We start from the raw sequence: 20,627 nt of genomic DNA, 5'->3' as shown, positions 1-20,627 counted from the left end.
TTTGAAACGTATGAGGAGAGGGGAATTTTACACTGCGTCGTGTTACACTAATTAGTGTCTTTAATTGAATTAAAGGAGGAGGTATTGTCTGTTCGTGTACGGAAGAGGTTCCTCAACTCCTCCCATGCTAAAAAGCTGGCATAGCCCTTAGAGAGAGGACCGAGAGAGAAACAGGGGAGAGAGACGAGGAAAGATGAGCGAATGAAAAACACACAGGGAGCACAGAGACACCAATTGTGCACAGGGGTGTTTTTAGCTAAATAATTCAACTCCATTTGAAGAGTGGCAGGAAAAGGAAGGAGGATGGAGATGTGTGTGTGTGGGTGTGTGTGTGTGTGCGTGTGCGGGTGTGTGTGTGTATGTGTGTGTGTGCGTGGGCGTGTGTGTGTGTGGGTGTGTGTGTGTGTGGGTGTGCTTGTGTGTGTGTGTGCTTGTGTGTGTGTGTGTGTGTGTGCGTGTGTGTGTGTATGTGTGTTTGTGTGTGTGTTTGTGTGTTGGTGTGTGGGCGTGAGTGCGTGTGTCTGTGTGTGTGTGTGAGAGTGTGAGTATGTGTGTGAGTGTGTGTGTGTGCGTGTGTATGTGTGTTTGTGTTTGTGTGTGTGTGTGTGTGTGTGTGTGTTTGTGTTTGTGTGTGGGTGTGAGTGCATGTGCGTGTGCGTGTGTCTGTGTGCGTGTGTCTGTGTGTGTGTGTGGTGGGGGGGGGGGGGGCTGCTGCCTGCACACTCAGGAGAGGAGTAACGGTGATGTATCTCTGATGAAAGCCCAGCTCTCGAGGCGTCTCTGCGGAGGGAAGGATGAATTGGCTTCCTCTCGTATCTCGCCAACCCCCCCCCACCCCCCGTGAGAGGGGACCCCCCTTACTTTACCCCCCAGTCTGGGGAGGAAGGCTGCTCCTGAAACACGGAGGCTAGGGGGGGTGCGCTGGCTCTTCTGAAGGATCTCGCTCTGTTTGCGCTGCTGCTCTGTCCAATTCCCCAAAGTTGTGAAAAAGGAAAAAAAAGGAACTGTTCCTCAAAGCTGGCTCCTCAGCTAGATGGCTAAATTGACTGCGGTTAGTATGATCTCTTGATGAGGGGGCGTGTGGTTTCTCCCTATAGCTTGTGGCCCTTAACCCTGCATTGCTCCAGGGGAGGATTGCCTCCTGCTAGTCAACTGTACGTCGCTCTGGATAAGAGCGTCTGCCAAATTGCCAATAATGTAATGTAAGAATGTACAGCAGAATGTAAGGACAAACTTTTCTAATTCAAATTCAAATTCTAAACTTTGATCCCCGTAGTTAGAAACTGCGGGCCCAACTGAGAACACACTCACTGTACAGCAGTGTCGGGTGAACAAGGCTTCATTAATCCCTGATCGGGTGAAGCTATCGTGTTTTATCAGGGATTCACTGATGTGAACCAATCATAATGCTTTGATGTGGAAAGAAGAGTCTTGTGATTGGATCAGCAAATCAACTCAGACAATGAATCTGATTGTGAATCTTTCGGAGAGAACCAACATAATTGTAAAGCTTCATAACAAACGCATTTTCTCGCCCAACAATATAAGCACAGATGCGAAAATGCGTTCATATACACAGTATTTTTCACATGTTGGAATTTTTTTAGTTTATCTCAATAATTATATTATTTATTTTTTTAAAGTATGATTTATGTATTGCCAGTCATGAGTGCCAATAATTCTGGAGCCCGCTGTATATATTGTTGTATTTGTACACAACTCAAATACAGTTTTAAACATGGATTTCTTTGTAACAATTTTTGTCTCTTGAATGTGAACACGAGACAAAAATACAAAGCTACAACTCATCCAATCGTGCAATAAACTCAAATAAATCACATTCCTAATCGGGCGGCCTGTGGTGTAGTGGTTAAGGTCCATGACTGGGACCCGCAAGGGTGGTGGTTCGATTCCCAATCCGCACAGCCGTTGGGCCCTTGAGCAAGGCCCTTAACCCTGCATTGCTCCAGGGGTAATTGTCTCCTGCTTAGTCTAATCAACTGTATGTCGCTCTGGATAAGAGCGTCTGCCAAATGCCAATAATGTAATGTAATGGTTATTGGTTTAAACAACCATGCAGAATATGGAGTGATTTGACCTGCAAAATAAAGCAGATATTCAGGATTTCCGTGGTTATTTTTCATTGTTACAATTGTACTGCACCTCTGTTACACATGTCCTACTCATACTTTACAACTGCGACATTTAAGTTTGTTTAAAATTCACACAAACCGTTTGTGATCACCTCAGACAAATGTACGCTCTTTGTAGTGAAATTTCAAAGCGTTTGATCGCATTATGTTTGTACCTTTGTGTAATTGAGTAAGAATTTGTTTTACAATTGTAAAACTAAAGTCACTAAAGTCAAGAATCTTTCAAGAAGTACCCCCCCCCCCCTTTCTCTGGATTTTGGAATTATGCTCACACTGCAATGCTCACTCCAATGCTCACTGCAACCTTACTGTTGATGGAAGGGGGGGGGGGGTGTGCTGTCCTCCAAACTGCATGATGTCACAACAGCTGCATGATGTCAAGAAAAGCAGCAGTGGTGACATCACACGCTTGCCGCGGTCAGTTCTCTCCTTCTTTCGGGGGTGCACGGCAGCGACTAATCGTTTCCTGCGAGGAGCCGGCCGGTTGCCGCCGTGGGTCTGTTTTTCTCGGCGGCGGAGCACACAGTGGAGCGCGGCGTGAACTGCCCGAATCTCTCCTCGCAGCTTCGCCACTTAAAAAGGCTCTTTGACGCCTCTCTCCGCCCGTCAGGGTACTTAGAGGCTGGGCCAAATGGAGACGAACGCCCCGAGACACAGGCCCGGCAGGCGCGGACGCAAACCCGCAACTTCCAATCAGCGCTGATGTCCGGTATGAAAACGGCTATTAGGCCACGCTTTAAAATATACATGACGAATTTCACTGCGCTAAGTGTTGACATTCATTTTTACTAAGCGGTAATGGCTCTTTGTTTCCCCCGGATTAGCGATTTAACAATTACGCCCCGATCCGTGTCTCTTCCCTTTGTGCCGGCAGCAGAACAGCCCTCAGTGTGTAAAACGGAATAAATGATGCCATTTTTTCATGTCGCTGCCATTGCAGGGTTTTTTTTAAAAATCACTTCAATGACTCTTTCTTTCTTTAAACCTATAAATAACATCTCTGCTGTCACCCGCGTTCAAGCGAGCGCTCCATTGAGACAGACAGGCGAGCTGCGCGGTGGGAGACGTCGGCGCAATACGGATTGTTCCCCGATCACGCGCGTATCAGGGCCTACGCCCATCACACTGTACATCAGGACCCATCACACTGTACATCAGGACCTACGCCCATCACACTGTACATCAGGACCTACACCCATCACACTGTACATCAGGACCCATCACACTGTACATCAGGACCCATCACACTGTACATCAGGGCCTACGCCCATCACACTGTACATCAGGGCCTACACCCATCACACTGTACATCAGGACCCATCACACTGTACATCAGGACCTACACCCATCACACTGTACATCAGGACCTACACCCATCACACTGTACATCAGGACCCATCACACTGTACATCAGGACCTACACCCATCACACTGTACATCAGGACCTACACCCATCACACTGTACATCAGGACCCAACACTCATCACACTACACCTCAGGACCTACACCCATCACACTGTACATCAGGACCCATCACACTGTACATCAGGACCTACACCCATCACACTGTACATCAGGACCTACACCCATCACACTGTACATCAGGACCCAACACTCATCACACTACACCTCAGGACCTACACCCATCACACTGTACATCAGGACCCAACACCCATCACACTGTACATCAGGACCCAACACCCATCACACTGTACATCAGAACCCATCACACTGTACATCAGGACCCAACACCCATCACACTGTACATCAGGACCTACACCCATCACACTGTACATCAGGACCCAACACACTGTACATCAGGACCTACACCCATCACACTGTACATCAGGACCCAACACCCATCACACTGTACATCAGGACCCAACACCCATCACACTGTACATCAGGACCCAACACCTATCACACTGTACATCAGAACCCATCACACTGTACATCAGGACCCAACACCCATCACACTGTACATCAGGACCTACACCCATCACACTGTACATCAGGACCTACACCCATCACACTGTACATCAGGACCTAGACCCATCACACTGTACATCAGGACCCATCACACTGTACATCAGGACCCAACACCCATCACACCGCAGAGGCGAACATATGCGTAGCAGCTGGCGGTGATTGAACTGGTCAAGCTGGTCATAAGCTGGTCTAGCTGGGTATGACCTGGTCAACCAGCCAGTGCTGGTAGCTTGTCTGTTTCAAAACATTGCCAAAGCTGGTCTGAACTGGTCAACCAGCTACCAGCTGTTTCAAAACCTAGCTTGAACTATTTTTTCCAGCAGGGCTATGAGCTATTAACCCATTTGGAATCATTCCAGGCAATCTCAACCCACAGCAGGCCAGTCTTTAAAGCTTTAGTTTTTTCAGCAGGACTTTCTTTACGTGTTTCTACACGGCACACTGCCAAGTGATCGGAACTCCAGCAATTACGGGTGTTGGGGGTGGGGGGGGAGTGGTATACAGGGGAAAGAAGGATCAGGATCGGGGGGGGCACTTACCGTGTGGGGGCCCCAAAAGTGATGTCAGGAATCTTGGGAGGTGCAGCCAGTGTGCCCGCCCTGGCTGGGATCAGGCGCCTGATGTCGTGGCTGGCGCGGTACTGGTAGTGCTCCTTGGCCGTCACCAGGCCCGACTTCACCCCCTCCCGGTTCAGTGCCACAAAGTCCTTCTCCCCCATCTTGGCACGGGCGCTGGACTGGCCACGGGACTGCGAGTGCCAGTGGGAGATGGCTGCCACGAGAGGGTGGGGCAAAGGGGCAAGGGCCAAAGATGAGAGTGGAACCAGGCAGGGCAACAGAGCACGTGTATTGCAGCCATTTTGTTTTAAAGAAAAGTTTTTAAAAATAACTAATTGTGTGAAATTTGTGCGCTCAATTTTAATTGTCCTTTCTTATGAAGTTAAGGTTTATTTGGAGTCATTTACATTTTCATCCTATCTGAGCTCTATGTTCAAGGTGGACAGGCTTGTTTTCACAGAAGTGCACACCCTGAGGAATAACACAATATCTCTGCTGATTGGTACCCTTTTTGTCACTTCTAAAGTGTCTTTCAATTATATACATGTTTACTATTTCAACAACTGTTTATTCTCTTTTTTTAATCTCCCAGTGTAAAATCCAGCAATGACCAGTTTGAGATTTCCAGCTACCAGCTGTCCAAACATAGCTTGAGCTGGTCAAACCATGTTGAGTATGGATCTTATCGGAACTGGTCAACCAGCTACCAGCTGTTTAAAAACCTAGCTTGAACAGTTTTTTTCAGCAGGGAGTTCAATTCGGCATCACCCTGCTGGACCCCAGGTCAGTCAACACCTGACCAATCAGGATTCAGAAAGCACAGCTTTGTATACAGTTTATCATAATCCAGTCTGTTAATATTTATTTAATCAAATCAAGCGAAAAAAATTATCATCCTGTAATGCAAATGCGGCAGGTCCCAGTGCGATACTCTCTCTTTTAAAATATTTATAACCATTTAAAAAGAGTTTAAAGGAGCTAGTTTCTCTGTGAAGCGATCAGCGCTACATCAATTTCCCTTCAGCTAGTTTTGATTAGTTGTGAAACGGTGACGTCTCGGAGCGTGTTTGACTCGGGCTCCTCAGTAATTTCCATCTCTTTGACAAGACGGAGGTGTGTTCCCCTGGTCTCATTACCACCACCGCTGCCAGCAAGCTTTTGTTACTCTTGTCACAGTTATTGAAACCCGATTCTTTCAATTTTTTTAAAAAGAACGGTGGGTTGTCAGCTGTTTTTTTTCCCCCTCTCTCTTTGCCTCCGTCTGCTAAGTGGTGACAGATCTTAGGGGGGCTTGGTTTTTGAGAGAGCCGCGTATTTAAGCAGTCAGAGACCGCTCACGGCTGACAGTTCAGCCCGTTCTGAAGACAGCCCTTCCAGGTCCGGGAGGCAGAGGCGATGGAGCTGACGGAGAGCCGAAGAGGGAAAGTTTGACATTTTCGGGTGACTGTCGGCTGCTGGAAGTGCATAATTAAAAGGGGCAGGAAAGAGGAAGGAGCTGAGGAGGTGAAGCAGAAGCCAAACACAGTTTGTCTCCCAGCATTGGGTAGAATGACAGAGAGGGCCGTCTCCCTGGAGAAAATGGTTACTTATTGAAACAGGATGTGACATCATGGCTGACAGGAAGGCCCAAGCCCCTGTCTCTTCCACTTCTGATATGTCCCCACCTAACATTGTACACGCAAACACCCCACCCACTCAACACATATGGGCAAACACACACTCGCACATCTCATCCACCCAGCATGTACACATACACACATAACCCACACAAAACACAGCACTACCTACTTTGGAAAAGGCGCTTCATAAAAGCTTCTGGGGTGGCCATGTCCAATGTCCACGATTTTGAGACCTAGGGGATGACCTTGAGAGCTATGAATTCTGGGAAGGAAAGGGGTAGGAGGTGTTCTAGCATGACGGAGCGTCCTCACCTTCTGGAACACCCCCGTCCCTGACGGTTGTTGCCATCCCGTACACAAAGTCTGGTCCCGGGAAGGACAGCCCCCTTGACCGGGTCTTCCCCAGGCGTGACTGCAGAGAGGGTTGAAGAGGAGGAGTGAGGACATGTGTTTAATGGGGGTGTATTTTAGCACAGAGCGACAGAATGGGGCAGGCGTTGAGCTATAAAATCTAAAGGGTTCTTAGACAGGGTACTCTGCTCTTTGTACTGGTCGCTGATGTCATAAGCGTGCACCAAATATAGGGACACATATACAAAATAAAGAACAGAATCAGATCCCACTGTTACCCAGGTTTTTATTTTGATCTTGAACCTGTAGAAATCTAAGTAACACTGTCTCAGGTTTAATACCGGCTTCCATCCAGTCTAACCTACTGTTTTATTTTCTTTTTCAGGGGGGAGACGGGCACTGCAAAGAACCCGACCAAAGTCCGTTCTGACAGCCATGGTAGGACACACTGCAAAGCTGGGCCTGTAAATTGCATTTCGGAGACCGTATTTTTTTTTCCGAAAAAAAAAAAACTGACAATCCACTGACGAGGACGTTGATGTGCCAAGAATACTTGTCAGCTGCTTTGAGACTTTTCCTCTTTCTCTAAGAGTTGAGCCTAGTGAGACTGAGGGAGGAAGGGGGGGGGGGTGAACTTAATCTAAATGTTTAATTATGCAAAACACTTAAAAAGCACTAATTACCATAAGTATGTTCAAAACAAGACCCAAATGAATTTTATTTTATTTTATGAATACTGGTAGTCGCCAACTCGGTAGTGTAGCTGACACAGTATTGAAGCCTTCTGTCCCTCCAGCTGGCGCTTGTCAGCTGTGCCTCGCGATTCGTGACCGCTGAATCACTTACAGGTTGACGGGGCAGGATGCAGTGAATCTCTTCCCTGGCGACTTGGAAAGAGAGACTTCACAAAGCCCACAGCTGGCGCTGCCGCCTCATGCCTGCCGTCACTCTCTGACTCCTGCCTACCAATCAAACCAGCCAGCCGCTCAACGCAGCTCATCAGCGACTCGTTTGATCCAATCGCAAGAGCCGCGCTCTGCATTACAGCAGTATGGACTCGTTCGTCAGGCAGAATGGTCTGCCTATTGAACAGGGTGTTCACTCTGAACGGTTAACGTTTTGCGATACTCCTCAGGATCCCTCCCCAGGATCTCCTGCGTTCCCTGGGTGTGTTGTGGGTGGGAATTTTGGCTCCACAAGGATGGTGGTGGGCTACTGTATTGCAATTAGGCCTGTGAAATGATAACGTTTTAAAATGCGATGAATCATTTTAAAAATCTGTGATTCATTGTGATTCATCACATGCTGTACTTCAATGAAAAACAAACTGTTATTGTGCTTTAGTGTCCGCTTAAGTATGGCCCTTTTTCTTGACAGAAAGCTTGAAAAATGACATACCCGCAATTAAAGGTAACCCTTTAGTAAGTCAGAATTACTCCAAATATTACGAAAACAAAGTTACAGAAGCTCAAACACAGTGTAAGCTTTTTTGCCACTGAAAATAGTGTTTGAGTGGCTACAGATTATTGTGGCTTTGGCTGTTGTACTTAGAGACACAATAGCCACAACACTGGACAAATCCCCTTTCAAATTTCATGACAATATCACCAAAAATGAGCATTTTGCATTGTTTTGTTCTAAGCTATGTCTAGGCAGTTTGGAGATTCCAAAAGGACATATGGCAACTTGTTGATATTATGCAGTTACAAAAAAACTGTTATACTCTTATAATTGGTTGCACAGATAGAACCGTGAGTTTTAACGCTTTCATACAATATGTCCTGTTATCATAGTGATTGAACATTGCACTGTTAAAAAAAAAAAACCCTTAAGGGGTCAATACTATGTGAACTAATACGATATCAACCACTTTTATAATCTCTTACCTGGTTATAATAGGTACAGCCTCTGAGGCAGATATGAAGGCATGCTGGTTCACAGTGCATTCTACTTCAAGGCTGATTTGGTTTGGGTAAGTAAGGTCCAGTTCCAGCCTTTGAGGCTAGCTGTTAAACGTATACCTTTAATGTTATTTGAAAGCTTAGTACTGCCTCACTGGCAGGTAATTAGTCAAATATTGCCTTGCAGGCTGATGCTTTGTTGGACTGAGGCTATGTATAGTAATATAACCAGCCTGGTATAATTGACCACTATAGACCATTAATCAGCCTATAATCTGTGTGCATTGTTTGATGCTCTAACATTCAGACCTCAAATACATCAATTTTGCTCGATTGATCTTGCCTGGTGAAATTGAGCCAACCAAGCAGACCAGAAGGCAGTGTTTGCACTTTTTGAGAGTATCTCATAGGTTCTAATACACCCGACAAGCTCAGTAACTGAAGTTGAATTATACCAAGGCAGAGATGTTAGCCAGGCAGCCAGTTAACTAGCTAGCTTGCTCGTTAGCAACTGTGGTCTGTGGCTTGGCATGAAAGCTGGATATCCATGAAATAATTACTGACAAATAAATAGCAGACATGCAAAACATATTAAAAGTAGAATTGCCTTCTAAAGCATAGGGTGGGGCCAGAAACAAGAAATAGGAAAGGAGAGAGCAACACAGAAGGAGAGAGGAAAGGGAGGGAGCACGGCTGGATCCCATCACCTCAGCGCTGAAGAATACACATTTCAATCCGAAATCGGGTGTAATGAGTGAAGGTGCCAGGAGGTGAGGAGGGTGGTGTGTCAGAGTGACACGTGCACAGCCTGCTTTAGTCATCCTCGTTTGGTGTGATTCACAGGGAGATGAAACACAGGTGGGTGTGCCGCCTGTTTCGTTCGAAGGCAGCTCTTCTGTGTACTTTAAGAGGCAACGCAGGATGTAAACAAAACAAGTACTCAAACTCCTTTTTTTCCCTGCCGTCTTTCTTTATTTCAGGAACGGGGCGGTTCCGATTCCTACGATGCATCGCTACACTGTGTGGAGCCCAAAGTTCCTCCACGCACCTGGTCATACACATCTTTGCCAGCTGACCTCCTCAGCATCTGGCTGCACTTGTAAGAGGCCACTTACAAACAACGCCTTTGAGTTATACCAGTTATACGCATCTCCGGGTTCATCACCATAGAGCTCTCCACGCACCTGCTCAAACAAGGCTCTGTTGGATGATCTCATAGACGGGAGCCACAGCATCCCATGTCGATGGCCCTCCTCGCCATGGCTACGAAGGGTGGGGCCCAGTGACGACCACATGCAGGGATGTCGGCCATCTTTTATTTCTGACAGGCCTTCTCCCCCACCCCTGCACTCCAGACCAGTACCAGAGTGAGAGGTCAAAGCCTCGATCCTCTGGTCCGGTGTCTTTGCGCATCTCAGGCCTGACTTTAATCCCTGTAGTTATTTTAATCTGAGGGCCGTTTGTGCGACACGCCCGTTTGCAGGGAGGGCCACGGATACAAGCAGACGCCAGTGGGGGGGAAAAAAGACGAAGAAAAACGCCTCCATCCTACTCCGGCTCCTGCGGCCATTTTGCGTTGTCTGGTTTCAATAAGGCTTTAATGGCGCAGCAGCCAAAGGACTGAAAAGCAGGAGAAAAAAAAAAAAAGGCAAATGCTTTTTCATACAAAGAGGAGATTATGTCAACCAAAAGCTCTTTTCTGCTCTCATTTACTGACGATCTGCTCCCTCATTGTGCTTTAATTAACCAGTCTGAGGAAGGAGGGGTGCGGCCGGGGGAAAGGGGCTGTTTTCAGGGGGCTTCCCGGGACAGGTCACTGGGAGCGGATTATTCACACAGTCACAAAGGGGCAGAGAATGAGAGGACATAATCATCCCTCGCATCATGGTCTCCCCCGTCTCTCCTCTGCCTTTCTCTCGCTCTTTCTCCTCCGTTTCATCCTCTCTCATTCAGCGCTGCTCGTGTGTACTTTTCGGATTTCCCAAACTCGCGGGGATTAGCCCATCTGACCCCGCAGTTCATTTCTGCAGTCCCGCGGTTCATCTCTCCCACACACAGACACCCTCTCTCTGAGGCACACACACTCTTACGCACACATGCGTGCTCAGGCAAGAGCAGAAAGGCATGAAAACACAGGCACATACACACATACAGTGCATACACATTCTGCAGGTTTGCAAACACACAATTACAAATGCACACGCATACAGTACGTATGTTTCATTCGGATTCTGTTTTCATAATGAGTATTAATAGTCTTTTTTATAGAAATTACAGCCATAGCATTTCTCTCTTGCAGGGGGCACATTGGCAGGGGCCACATGGTCAGGTGTTGCACTAATGGTGATTTCGTGCAAATGACTTGCACTAAACATGACTGGTCATGTTCCACCCCCCACCCCCCTAAAATCCACTCCCGCTTTTGCAGTTTTCCGATGGACCACTTCTGCCCCTTGCACCCATCCTATTGAATCTATCTGTTCTCATTTGCATCGACACGCCCCGGCTACACAACTCAAATGTTCCAGTCATCGCTTGACAAAATAGGCATACAGTTTACGGCATGTAAGCTACAGCATTGCATGCAAATGTGACGTGTGTGTGAATGTGCCCATGCACGTATGTGTGTACCTACAGTATGTATCATCTACCTGAGTGTGTGTGTGTGTGTGTGTGTGTCGCTACCATTTCAAAACAGGTTCAATTTAGAACCAATACTGATCTATACCAAGAGGTGGATTCAATGTGACAGTGTAGTGGAGTAGTTTTATTCTTGGTTATAAAACCAGCTAGAAAACCTATGTCAGATGTTGAAAATTGTGGCAAGGAATTAGCAAGGAAATCTGAAAGGAGACTGGCCCTTTAATGTACAGTATGGAATGAAGAAACATTTGCAAGTTTTAAAGACCCAGTGCTAACACTTTTTTCTTCCATTTGAAGTGTTCATTGCTGGAGGTCTGATCCAGTGTGGCTGTCCTGAGTGAATACTCACTTCAATATTGATTCGTTAAAATGTTAATTACACAATAAGCATAGTCTCCAAACAACCAATCTTCCTGCCATGAGCATTATTTGAATTTTGTTGCTTCTTGATTAAAATATTTTTTAATATGATTTTGATAATAACCCCAGTTTATTATTATTATTATTGTTGTTGTTGTTGTTGTTATTATTATTATTATTAGCAGTAGCATTAGCATCGTATGTTAATTTACTTTATTGTGGCTATTGGTCGTTGGCCTTCGTAATGGCTGCCTGCACCCGGTGCATGTATGATTATCATAATGATATGTGGGCAGAGTCATCCTCCAGCTTTCTGTAGGTGGGAACAGGTAAGAGACATGGCAGAAACCAAAAGCTGTTCAGCCCTAACAAGGAGAAAGTACAGCACCATCCGTGGGTGGGGTGGCAGCACAGCACAAGCTATGATGGAAGGTAACTTTATTTTTAAACTCACTGGAGAGGAATATCGGCTTGTGAAAAATGAATCCTCCAATATGCTCCTTTCATTACAAAGGCTTCTCCCGAGGCTGTGGCCTCTGATAGCCAATTTGCATTATTATGCCAGGGCATTTGGCACTGCAAGTGTTAATTCTTGCGATTTCTTATATCCACGTCTTGAACACAGCCTGTGTCACACGGCAGGAGAAACAGCCTGGTGGTGCCAGGAAACTCAGCTGGGCATCTAGTAACTACATACCAAGACCTTTTAACATGTTATATTCCTGATTTAAATGTCTATGAAATTGCTTTCTACGTAAAACACGCCATGAAGACCAATGAGCCGTAATTAAAGTTTACTGCTAACTAAGCACGCCACCGCTGCTAACACTAGCCCTGGTGCTCGTGCTAGTTCCCCTGCACCGTGATGGAAAACAGGTACTAGAGGAGAAGCTTTTGAAATCCACCAGGCCCCCTCCTCTCACCCCCTTGGAGACTAGAGAGTAATCCTCTCTTTCAGAGGGTATGCTGAGCCAAGACTGCTGGTTCCCTCAACACCCAGCTACAGTGGGGGGGGGGTTGGCCTCGCAGTGCGATCCTTCTACAGAAACTCAAAGATAAGCGCTTTGCAGAAGAGTAATTAGAAGATAATGGGATATAATGCAAGCCGATCTGTCCCGATTAATTATCTGCTGGCTCTAAGAGCACAGCGCCATCTGGTGCCTGAGCTGGGGACAGCAGGTCCACCAGCATCGCAGAGACTCCGGGCTTAAATGTCTTAAATATAATCTTGCCTCCAATCAACCACAGACAAAACTCAGCATGGTGCTTTGCGGGAGTGTCTGAATGCACACACAACTGCTTGTATGTGACTCTGTTAGTGCGAAGCTGTGTGTGCGAGTGTGTGCACCTATGTGCCGTGCCCGTTTGTGTACCTACCTGAGTGTTTGCGTGAGCGTTATTGAATGATTACCTCAAGCTATGTTATATTCTCTCTCTCTCTCTCTCTCTCTCTCTCTCTCTGTCTCTCTCTGTCTTCCTTCCTTCATATGTGAGAGCCACTTAGTCCCCGTGTAGTAAGTGTTTCCCTGTACGTGTGGGAGGCGTGTAAAAAGGACGGCTGTTGTCTGTTGTGCATGTATGACGCTACGGGTCCCTCTGCGTGGCTGGGTCCGTGAGAAGCAGTTCTCAGTGACAGAGCCTGTATTCAGCCTGTCAGGCGTTACGCAGGCACAGGTGTGCTGGTGAAGCTTTCTGGGCAGGGATCCGTCCACCCGCCCCTCATCCACTGTGTGAAAGTCCTTTGTACAGCGCAGCTTACAGAAGCTTATGTACATTTTGGCATTCACATCACATAAAACCCTCATTCCATTCTAATCCAAGAACACCAGCAAAGCCATAACAAGTAGTTCTATTTGATCTCCTCAATTTCCATTTTATTTATCATTGTTATTAATCTGTGTACATGCATTGCATACATATTCCAATATGTAAATAGAGAAACCCATGCCTCACTATTTTAAACTAGTGTTGCATTTGTCTGCTGACGATTTTGCATGATTAATTTAGGATTTTATGATTAACGCTATCTAAAAACATCATTTCAGCACAGCAATGTGGAAAAGTGAAAAAAGTACAGGGTCTTTCTGGTGTACATTCATAAGGGTTATGACAAAGTGCTGAGAGGCCAAAACCAACAGCATCACCTCTCCGTTATTTATGTCTTGTTTTGCTGTATTTGTGGGGACATGGTGCCACTTTATCTGTTTCTCTGCTTCTCCCTTAATCGAATACCCAACCCCCCCCCCCCCCCGCCAAACCAGAGAAATATTCACCATCTGGAACCCCAACCATTTTTGAAGGACTCCCACAATTCAGGGGTGCATTGTATAATCCACACAACTCCTACAACCCCCACTCCACTCAGCAACCCCCCCCCAAAAAAAAAAACACACACACACAGATAATTCTTCAAGTTCACGCAGCCCTCCTCCCCCAACCCATCTCTGCTTTTGTCTCTAATTCGCTTCCCTTGCACAACCTGGCTGTTTATTGAGATGCTAACTCTCTTTATGAGAATCTAATCCTGGAGCACTGGGGGATCTTTTATGAAGCATTTACATTAAGAAGTCAAGCTAATTGGGAGCATGTGTCTCGATAATCTGTGGCTATACCAGCACACTGCTGACAGGCAGCAGTATACATACGTGCATATACTTCTCCCACACATGCAAATGCCTTTTTTGCAAAAAGGTTCAATTCTCACAATGAGGATATGTAGTACCTGTTTCAATGTTAAAATCAGTCTCTGTGGGGCATACAGTGCATGCAGGTGTGTACACGGGCATCTATGTGTGTCCTTGCATATGTAAATGGTAAATGGTTAATGGTAAATGGTTGGATTTATATAGGGCCTTTATCCAATTGATTCTCATTCACCAGAGGTAAAAACTCAAATCATTCTGTCAGCCTAACCATGCGACATGCCAGATTTTCAGACACACACGCCCTAACCTGCCAGTTCCAACCACTTGGACAGGAATAGTGGAGCATGTTATGAATGCAGTCATTCCTGTACAGATGCGCAGTCTGTAAAATGCAGGGGGCATTATTATTCATTCACTTTCATCAATTAGTGCACAAAGGCACCTCATAGTTAATACACATCCTGTTACTGTTTGGTACCCTGCTGTAGTGCGTGGCAGGCTGCTATGGCAGCTTGACCAGGTATGAGTATGGGTTAACCAACTACCAGCTGTTTCAAAACATAGCTTGAGCTGGGAGGTCTGAACTGAACTGGTCAACTAGGGAAACCATATCTAGCTGGGAGCTGGTCTGAACTGGTCAACTAGCCACGAGCTGTTTCAAAAATTTTTTTTGCAAATATGTTGTGTGAATAGACTCAGTTAAGAGTGCAAAGTCAGGCCTCATAACTTATGACTGTCGGTTCAGGACCCCAGTATAGCCACACTGTAAGGCTGGGAGCAGAAACATTATTACATTACATTATTGGCATTTGGCAGACGCTCTTATGCAGAGCGACGTACAGTTTATTATGCAGGAGACAATCCTCCCCTGGAGCAATGCAGGGTTAAGGGCCTTGCTCAAGGGCCCAACGGCTGTGCAGATCTTATTGTGGCTACACTGGGATTAGAACCACCGACATTGCGTGTCCCAGTCATTTACCTCAACCACTACGCTACAGGCCACCCGTTATTATCACAGGCAATGCTTCTCCAAATCCAGGAGGACACCAGGCTGAAGACTAGTGGTTCTGCAGCCAGCAATTACATATTTAACCAAGGCCCGGTGGCCACAGAAATTCCGGTAAAAGATGAATAGATCTAACAACTGCGTTTAACAGTGACACAAAGTTCAGGCCAAAGGTTGATTGAATTCAGGCCAAAGAGCAAGTGGCTAAGTCTTTCCGCTCAGGGCCAGAGCAGGTGAAGCCACAGAGCTCTGAAGCGGCTGCTGGCCCTTCACCACCGCGCCCCTGCCTCATTTACATCAGCTCCTTTATTATTATTTTATGGTTATATATTGGTCTTTGTCTGCCGGCTCTTGTACCTGCACTGGTCCCAGCTGGCCCTCATTAATAATGGCAGCTCAGCCGTTCCTTGTGCCAGTGTTGGGGAAGATGGAGGGCCTTGTTACAGTCGAGGGGGGGGGGGGGGGGGGGGCGCGAGACTCAACACAAGCGTTACGAGGGAACACCGGTGTTGGGAATAAGAGGGAGCAGACAGGCGCAGGGAATTCCGTGGCTCGAGGCCAGCTTCCTACAGCGATTCCTCTGCGGTTTGGTTTCTGGGTTTATAAGTGTATGTCTTATGTATGTGCATACTGCTACTTATTTGTGTTTTTACATGCATGTATGTGTGAATGTAATTACGTGAGTGGGCAAATACGCATCTGAGAGAGTGTGTATTTTGAATTGTCTCTTTATATGTCTGTGTGTGTGTGCAAGCACTTGTGTGTGTGTGTGTGTGTGTATGTGTGTGCGAGTGCTTGTGTGTGTGTGTGTATGTGTGTGTGCCAGTGCTTGTGTGAGTGTGTGTGTGTATGTGTGTGTGCGTGTGTCTGTGTGTGTTTTTGTATGTCTTTGTACATGTTGTACATGTTGACTGAAGCCCAGTAGAAGCCTCTTATCATGCTGTTGGCTGTGCATGTTTTTGTGGTGTCTGTTTATGAGTGTGTGTGTACAGCTGTGCATGTTTTTGTGGTGTCTGTTTATGAGTGTGTGTGTACAGCTGTGCATGTTTTTGTGTATTTTTGAGTGTCGAGGCCTCAGCATGTTGTTGGCTGTGAATGTGTATGAGGTGTGTGTTCATGTGTGAGTGTGTGTGTATGTGGTGTGTGTGTGGGTGAGCGTGTGCGTGCGTGTGTGTGTGTGTTGGTGGAGGCCTCAGCAAGCTGTTGGCTGTGAATGTGTATGAGGTGTGTATTCATGTGTGAGTGCGTGTGTTTATGTGTGAGTGTGTGCATGTGTGTGTGTGTATGTGGTGTGTGTGTGTGTGTGTGTGTGTGTGTGTAGAGGCCTCAGCATGCTGTTGGCTGTGCATGTGGCGGGTGAAAGGTGGCTAATGAGAGTGAAAGGAGTTTTGGGGACAGGCACAGGCTGGTCCCATTGTGGGGGCGCACAGCAACAGAAGCCCCCAAATCTGCTCCCCTGATCTCTCGTTTAGGAGCCAGGAGGGAATAATGGCATAATAAAGGCGGGGAAATAGGATTTATTTGGCATGCCTCATCAAAAGGGTATTAACAGGGTTTGGAGAAGGAAAAAGAGAGAGGAGGGGGGGTCACATTATTTAAATTCGCACAACTGAAAAGGCCCAAAATCCTAAACTAGAATACACAGAACGTGGCCACATATAATTAACACTAGTTTCTCCGGTGGATACACTAAGGCCCACATTACACAAAGCAATCTGGGCTGGATTTGGTCGCTCGCAGTAAAAGTTTAGGCGTCTAAATTGCTTTGTGTAACAGCGGGCTTTCGCGGCTGCCAGCAAGTGTGCCGCAACCCGGCATTCATCTGTCCGAAATGATTCTGCAAACCTTGAATTTTCGAAAGTCAACGTGGAAATCGGAGCACCCAACGGGACGGGTGCAGCCGCGCATTTCACTCCGTCGCGTCTCCTAGTTTCCCGGTTCACCTCATCCCCGCCGTGCCGTCAGGGGTAATCAGCACAGATCTGTGAGAGCGAGCCCCGCAAACGGCAAACAACAAACACCATGTAAACTAAAACAAACAGAACCATCTCAGCGCGGCTTACGCGTCACCCACTCCCAGCTGCCACCGCAGAGCCGCAATAAAAACACAGGCGGGAACGGGGCGCGGAGGAAACTAACTGCGCCTCCCGTTCTGTGCCGTTATTTTTCAGGAATTCATTTCAGGAAGGTTTCCATCCAGAACCAGGAAGGGGCGGCGGACTCATCAAATGGTACAATGACCTACGACCTCCATGTAGCCCCACACTGGCAGAGCCAAAACCAGATGTAGGTCACATTGGACCCAATCGCAGTGCAACTTTCAATTAAATAAAAGCACGTTCTCCTCAGTTTAGTCAATTCTTCATAACCATACGAACATGTCTTAAAGTACATATTCTAAAACATATATGCAATTGTAATACTTGTGTCATTTTCAGTTGAACATTTTGGGACACACATCTAGGCAGAAAGCAAGAAAGTAGTAACATTTGTTTTGGCCAGGGGGGGTGGGCGGGTTGGGGGGCAGTGATGAAAGTTATTCGGCCAATACAATGCGTATGTTGGTGGTTCAAGCCCTGGTGTAGCCACAATAAGATCCGCACAGCTAATAATTATCATTATTACTAGCTAAGTAGCAAGTATTGGTACAGGCTGTAACAGTAATTGCTAGTTAGCTGTAACTTACAGCCAAAAACTTCATCTTACAATAAAATACACCTGTTATCGCCTTGACTTTTGCTGCTCCCAATTTCAAACACTCAAAAACCTCATAGAGCAATGCACAAAGACATCTCCCAATCTAACGTTATGTGATGACTGAAAAACACATAAATCCCAAGATATAACCATACAGCCCACATCTTTACCGTAGTAAGACATTTTCCAAATCAAACGGATTTCATCATATTATAAAAAAAACACTTGACATTGGACAACCAAATACACACGTTCCCCAGCAGTCTTTGCATATCAGAAAATAAGAAATTGGCTACTGCTTTTAAAGAGAGTATCAAAGATAATTTAATTAATAGAGTTTGGAATACGTTATCTGCAGTATTTGTCATGTTTGGAGGCTGATGTATTGATGAGTGAGTAACTATGAACAGGTACAAATGGTACAATTGGCTAGCAATTGAGAAAGTTGGAATAACTAGACACAAAAAATCTGTGTAGTTCCAAGGTCAACCGCGGTTCCTGTATTTTTGCACAGCCACAGAGGCTGAGAGAAGATGCACATGCCGATTACTTCAACTCGATCAATACGCATCATGGAAGTGAACTTAATGTGTCGTTCAAGGCAAGCCCTGTCCACTGTCGAGGAGGGGGTCGCAGGGTCAGAGGGTCACATGACCTGTTTGTATCCGCACAGTGTGAAAGGGCCCCCGCTGCCCTCATACACACCTACAGTCTGGAGGAGAAAAGCCCTTCAACTCTAATGACCAATAATCAGCTGATTTATTTACTAATTAAAGGAAAGCACTGTCAAACTGTGCTGAGGGGAGTTAATTATTTTCAGGAGAGCTTTCAGAAACACTCACATCACCACGCAACCCCCCCCCCCCTTTCCCCAAGTCAGAGAAACAGAGGCTGAGCTAAAGTCACTGTCTAAACGTCTTATTACGAACGCGTGTATCGGCTGCACGGTCCATGTGAAAACCCACACTCCCACACTCCCCGTTTCTCCCTCGCTCAAAAACGACACTCCCTGCTCCGTCTCTCCGCCGTCACTCAGAGACGCGGGTGCGAGGAGCACGCGTAGCCGTGTACGCCGCCTGTGTTCACCCGCCTCCCCCCGCCTCCCCCCGTCCGCTACGCTCGCATCTACCTGCTGGCGCCAATCCATCTCCCCTCCGCTCCCTACCCCATCATCCCCGCCACACATTACCGTGATTTATCGCCTCCCGCCCCGGCACAAACTGTATACATCAGCCCTGCTCAGGGGGAGGGGGGGGCGGCAGGGGGAACAGCAGGGGACGGGCCGGGGTTGGGAGGTGGGGTGGGGGGGGGGGGTGTTGTTGGGGGAGGCGGTGGTGATGTAGTAACCCAGAGAAAAACCTCCCGATGATGAAGTGCTCGGGGGGTTCTGTGGAGAGAGACGCTGGCGGTACGGTCACCCTTCCTCCCACCCCCCACCCCCGAAAGCCCAACTGCACACGTCCCACTTCCCAAGCGCTCTCTTTCGCCCGCATTTCATCCGTGGGATGAAATCTTTCTTCCCCTCTCTCGATTCGTTCGGTTTCAATTTCATTGCCGTGACATTATGTGACTTTTTCGTAGCGCCGTCAAAAGCGGAGATGACAAACAACAGCGGATGAAGCGATTACGTAACTAAGCTCCGCGGGGGGGGGAGGAACGAGCTCGTCTCTGTGTTGACTCCGTGTGGAAAAGGGCCGCGGAACAGAGCGGAGAGGGATGCGGAGGGAGCGGGGTCAATGACATCACTGCTCAGGCCGCTCACCTCCGTGACAATGTTTCCATGGCGTCTGTAACCGTGGGAGCATTCGCTGTAGATTTGAGGATGCATGGGACTCCTGTGGATGAGGCAAACCCCCTACCCCACACACACACACACACACACAAACACACACAAACACACACGCACAACCCACTTAGCCCCTCGCCCTCACGGTCACACACTAAATCGTTTTTTTTGGAAAGATTATTTTTCGTATCCAAAGACGAACTTCACTCCGTTGCATTGAAGGGATGGGAGAGATGGGTGGATGGGGGGGGGGATTCAGTGAACAGGTTGAGCGTGTCGGATGACCGTGAAAGGGTTTTGAGCGCAAAAAACCTGCTGCTTTGTGTCTGCGGTTAGTCTAGCGAGACCCCACCTCTCACCCTCAGAAAAGACAGTTTCCTTGGGAGAGAGAGAGGGTGAAAGTGAAGGAAAATAAAAATCCAGAACCTTCACAGATGTCACCCCCCCTTCTATTGTGCCCAAATGGGACTAGGGAGAAAGGGGGGGGGGGTGCGGAGTAGTGTGCATGTTTTCTATTATCACAACGATTTAAATACAGTAATCTCATTTTCCGCATCAGTCATAGGGAACATGCAGAATCACCCAGAGGGAGAAGGGTGGAAGAGGAGGAGGAGGAGGAGGGAAAGAAGAGACAGTTTGGTGGAGGTGTAACTGCGCAGGGAGGAGGGGTGGTATAATGCAGAATTAAATCTTGCCACAGAAAGGAGGGGAGTAAATAAAAAAAGAAGACGCAAGCTGTCTGATTCATCTCCTCTTCCGGTCCACTGGAAAAGTTGATGAGGTTTAAATGAAGCAGAATGCAGAGATGGGGGAGGCGGGCGAGTGTTGAAGGCTTCACTGCAGCTGGTGATGCCCAGGCCGCACGCTCTGTAATGCGGGGTGGGGGGGTGGAGGGGGGGGCACACAGGCCAGTGACGCCG

At 47.2% G+C, this 20,627-nt stretch overlaps 1 protein-coding gene across 3 annotated transcripts in view; it reads right to left on the bottom strand.

Annotated features, from left to right (window-relative positions):
* The window catches only part of cfap77 (cilia and flagella associated protein 77), a 42,918-nt gene that overhangs the window by 13,342 nt on the left and 8,949 nt on the right, over positions 1-20,627 (bottom strand). For all 3 annotated transcript variants that reach the window (XM_061261844.1, XM_061261842.1, XM_061261843.1), the window contains exons 4-5: positions 6,631-6,730; positions 4,682-4,913 (exon numbers count right to left, since the gene is read on the bottom strand). In XM_061261844.1, the coding sequence (XP_061117828.1) occupies positions 4,682-4,913; positions 6,631-6,730 (332 nt within the window). The remainder of the gene's footprint in view (positions 1-4,681; positions 4,914-6,630; positions 6,731-20,627) is intronic.

This window comes from Conger conger, chromosome 11 (genome assembly GCF_963514075.1).
Source record: "Conger conger chromosome 11, fConCon1.1, whole genome shotgun sequence".
NCBI lineage: Eukaryota > Metazoa > Chordata > Actinopteri > Anguilliformes > Congridae > Conger > Conger conger.
The sequence above is the reverse complement of the archived record's forward strand: the minus strand, read 5'-3'. Positions and strand labels throughout refer to the sequence as shown.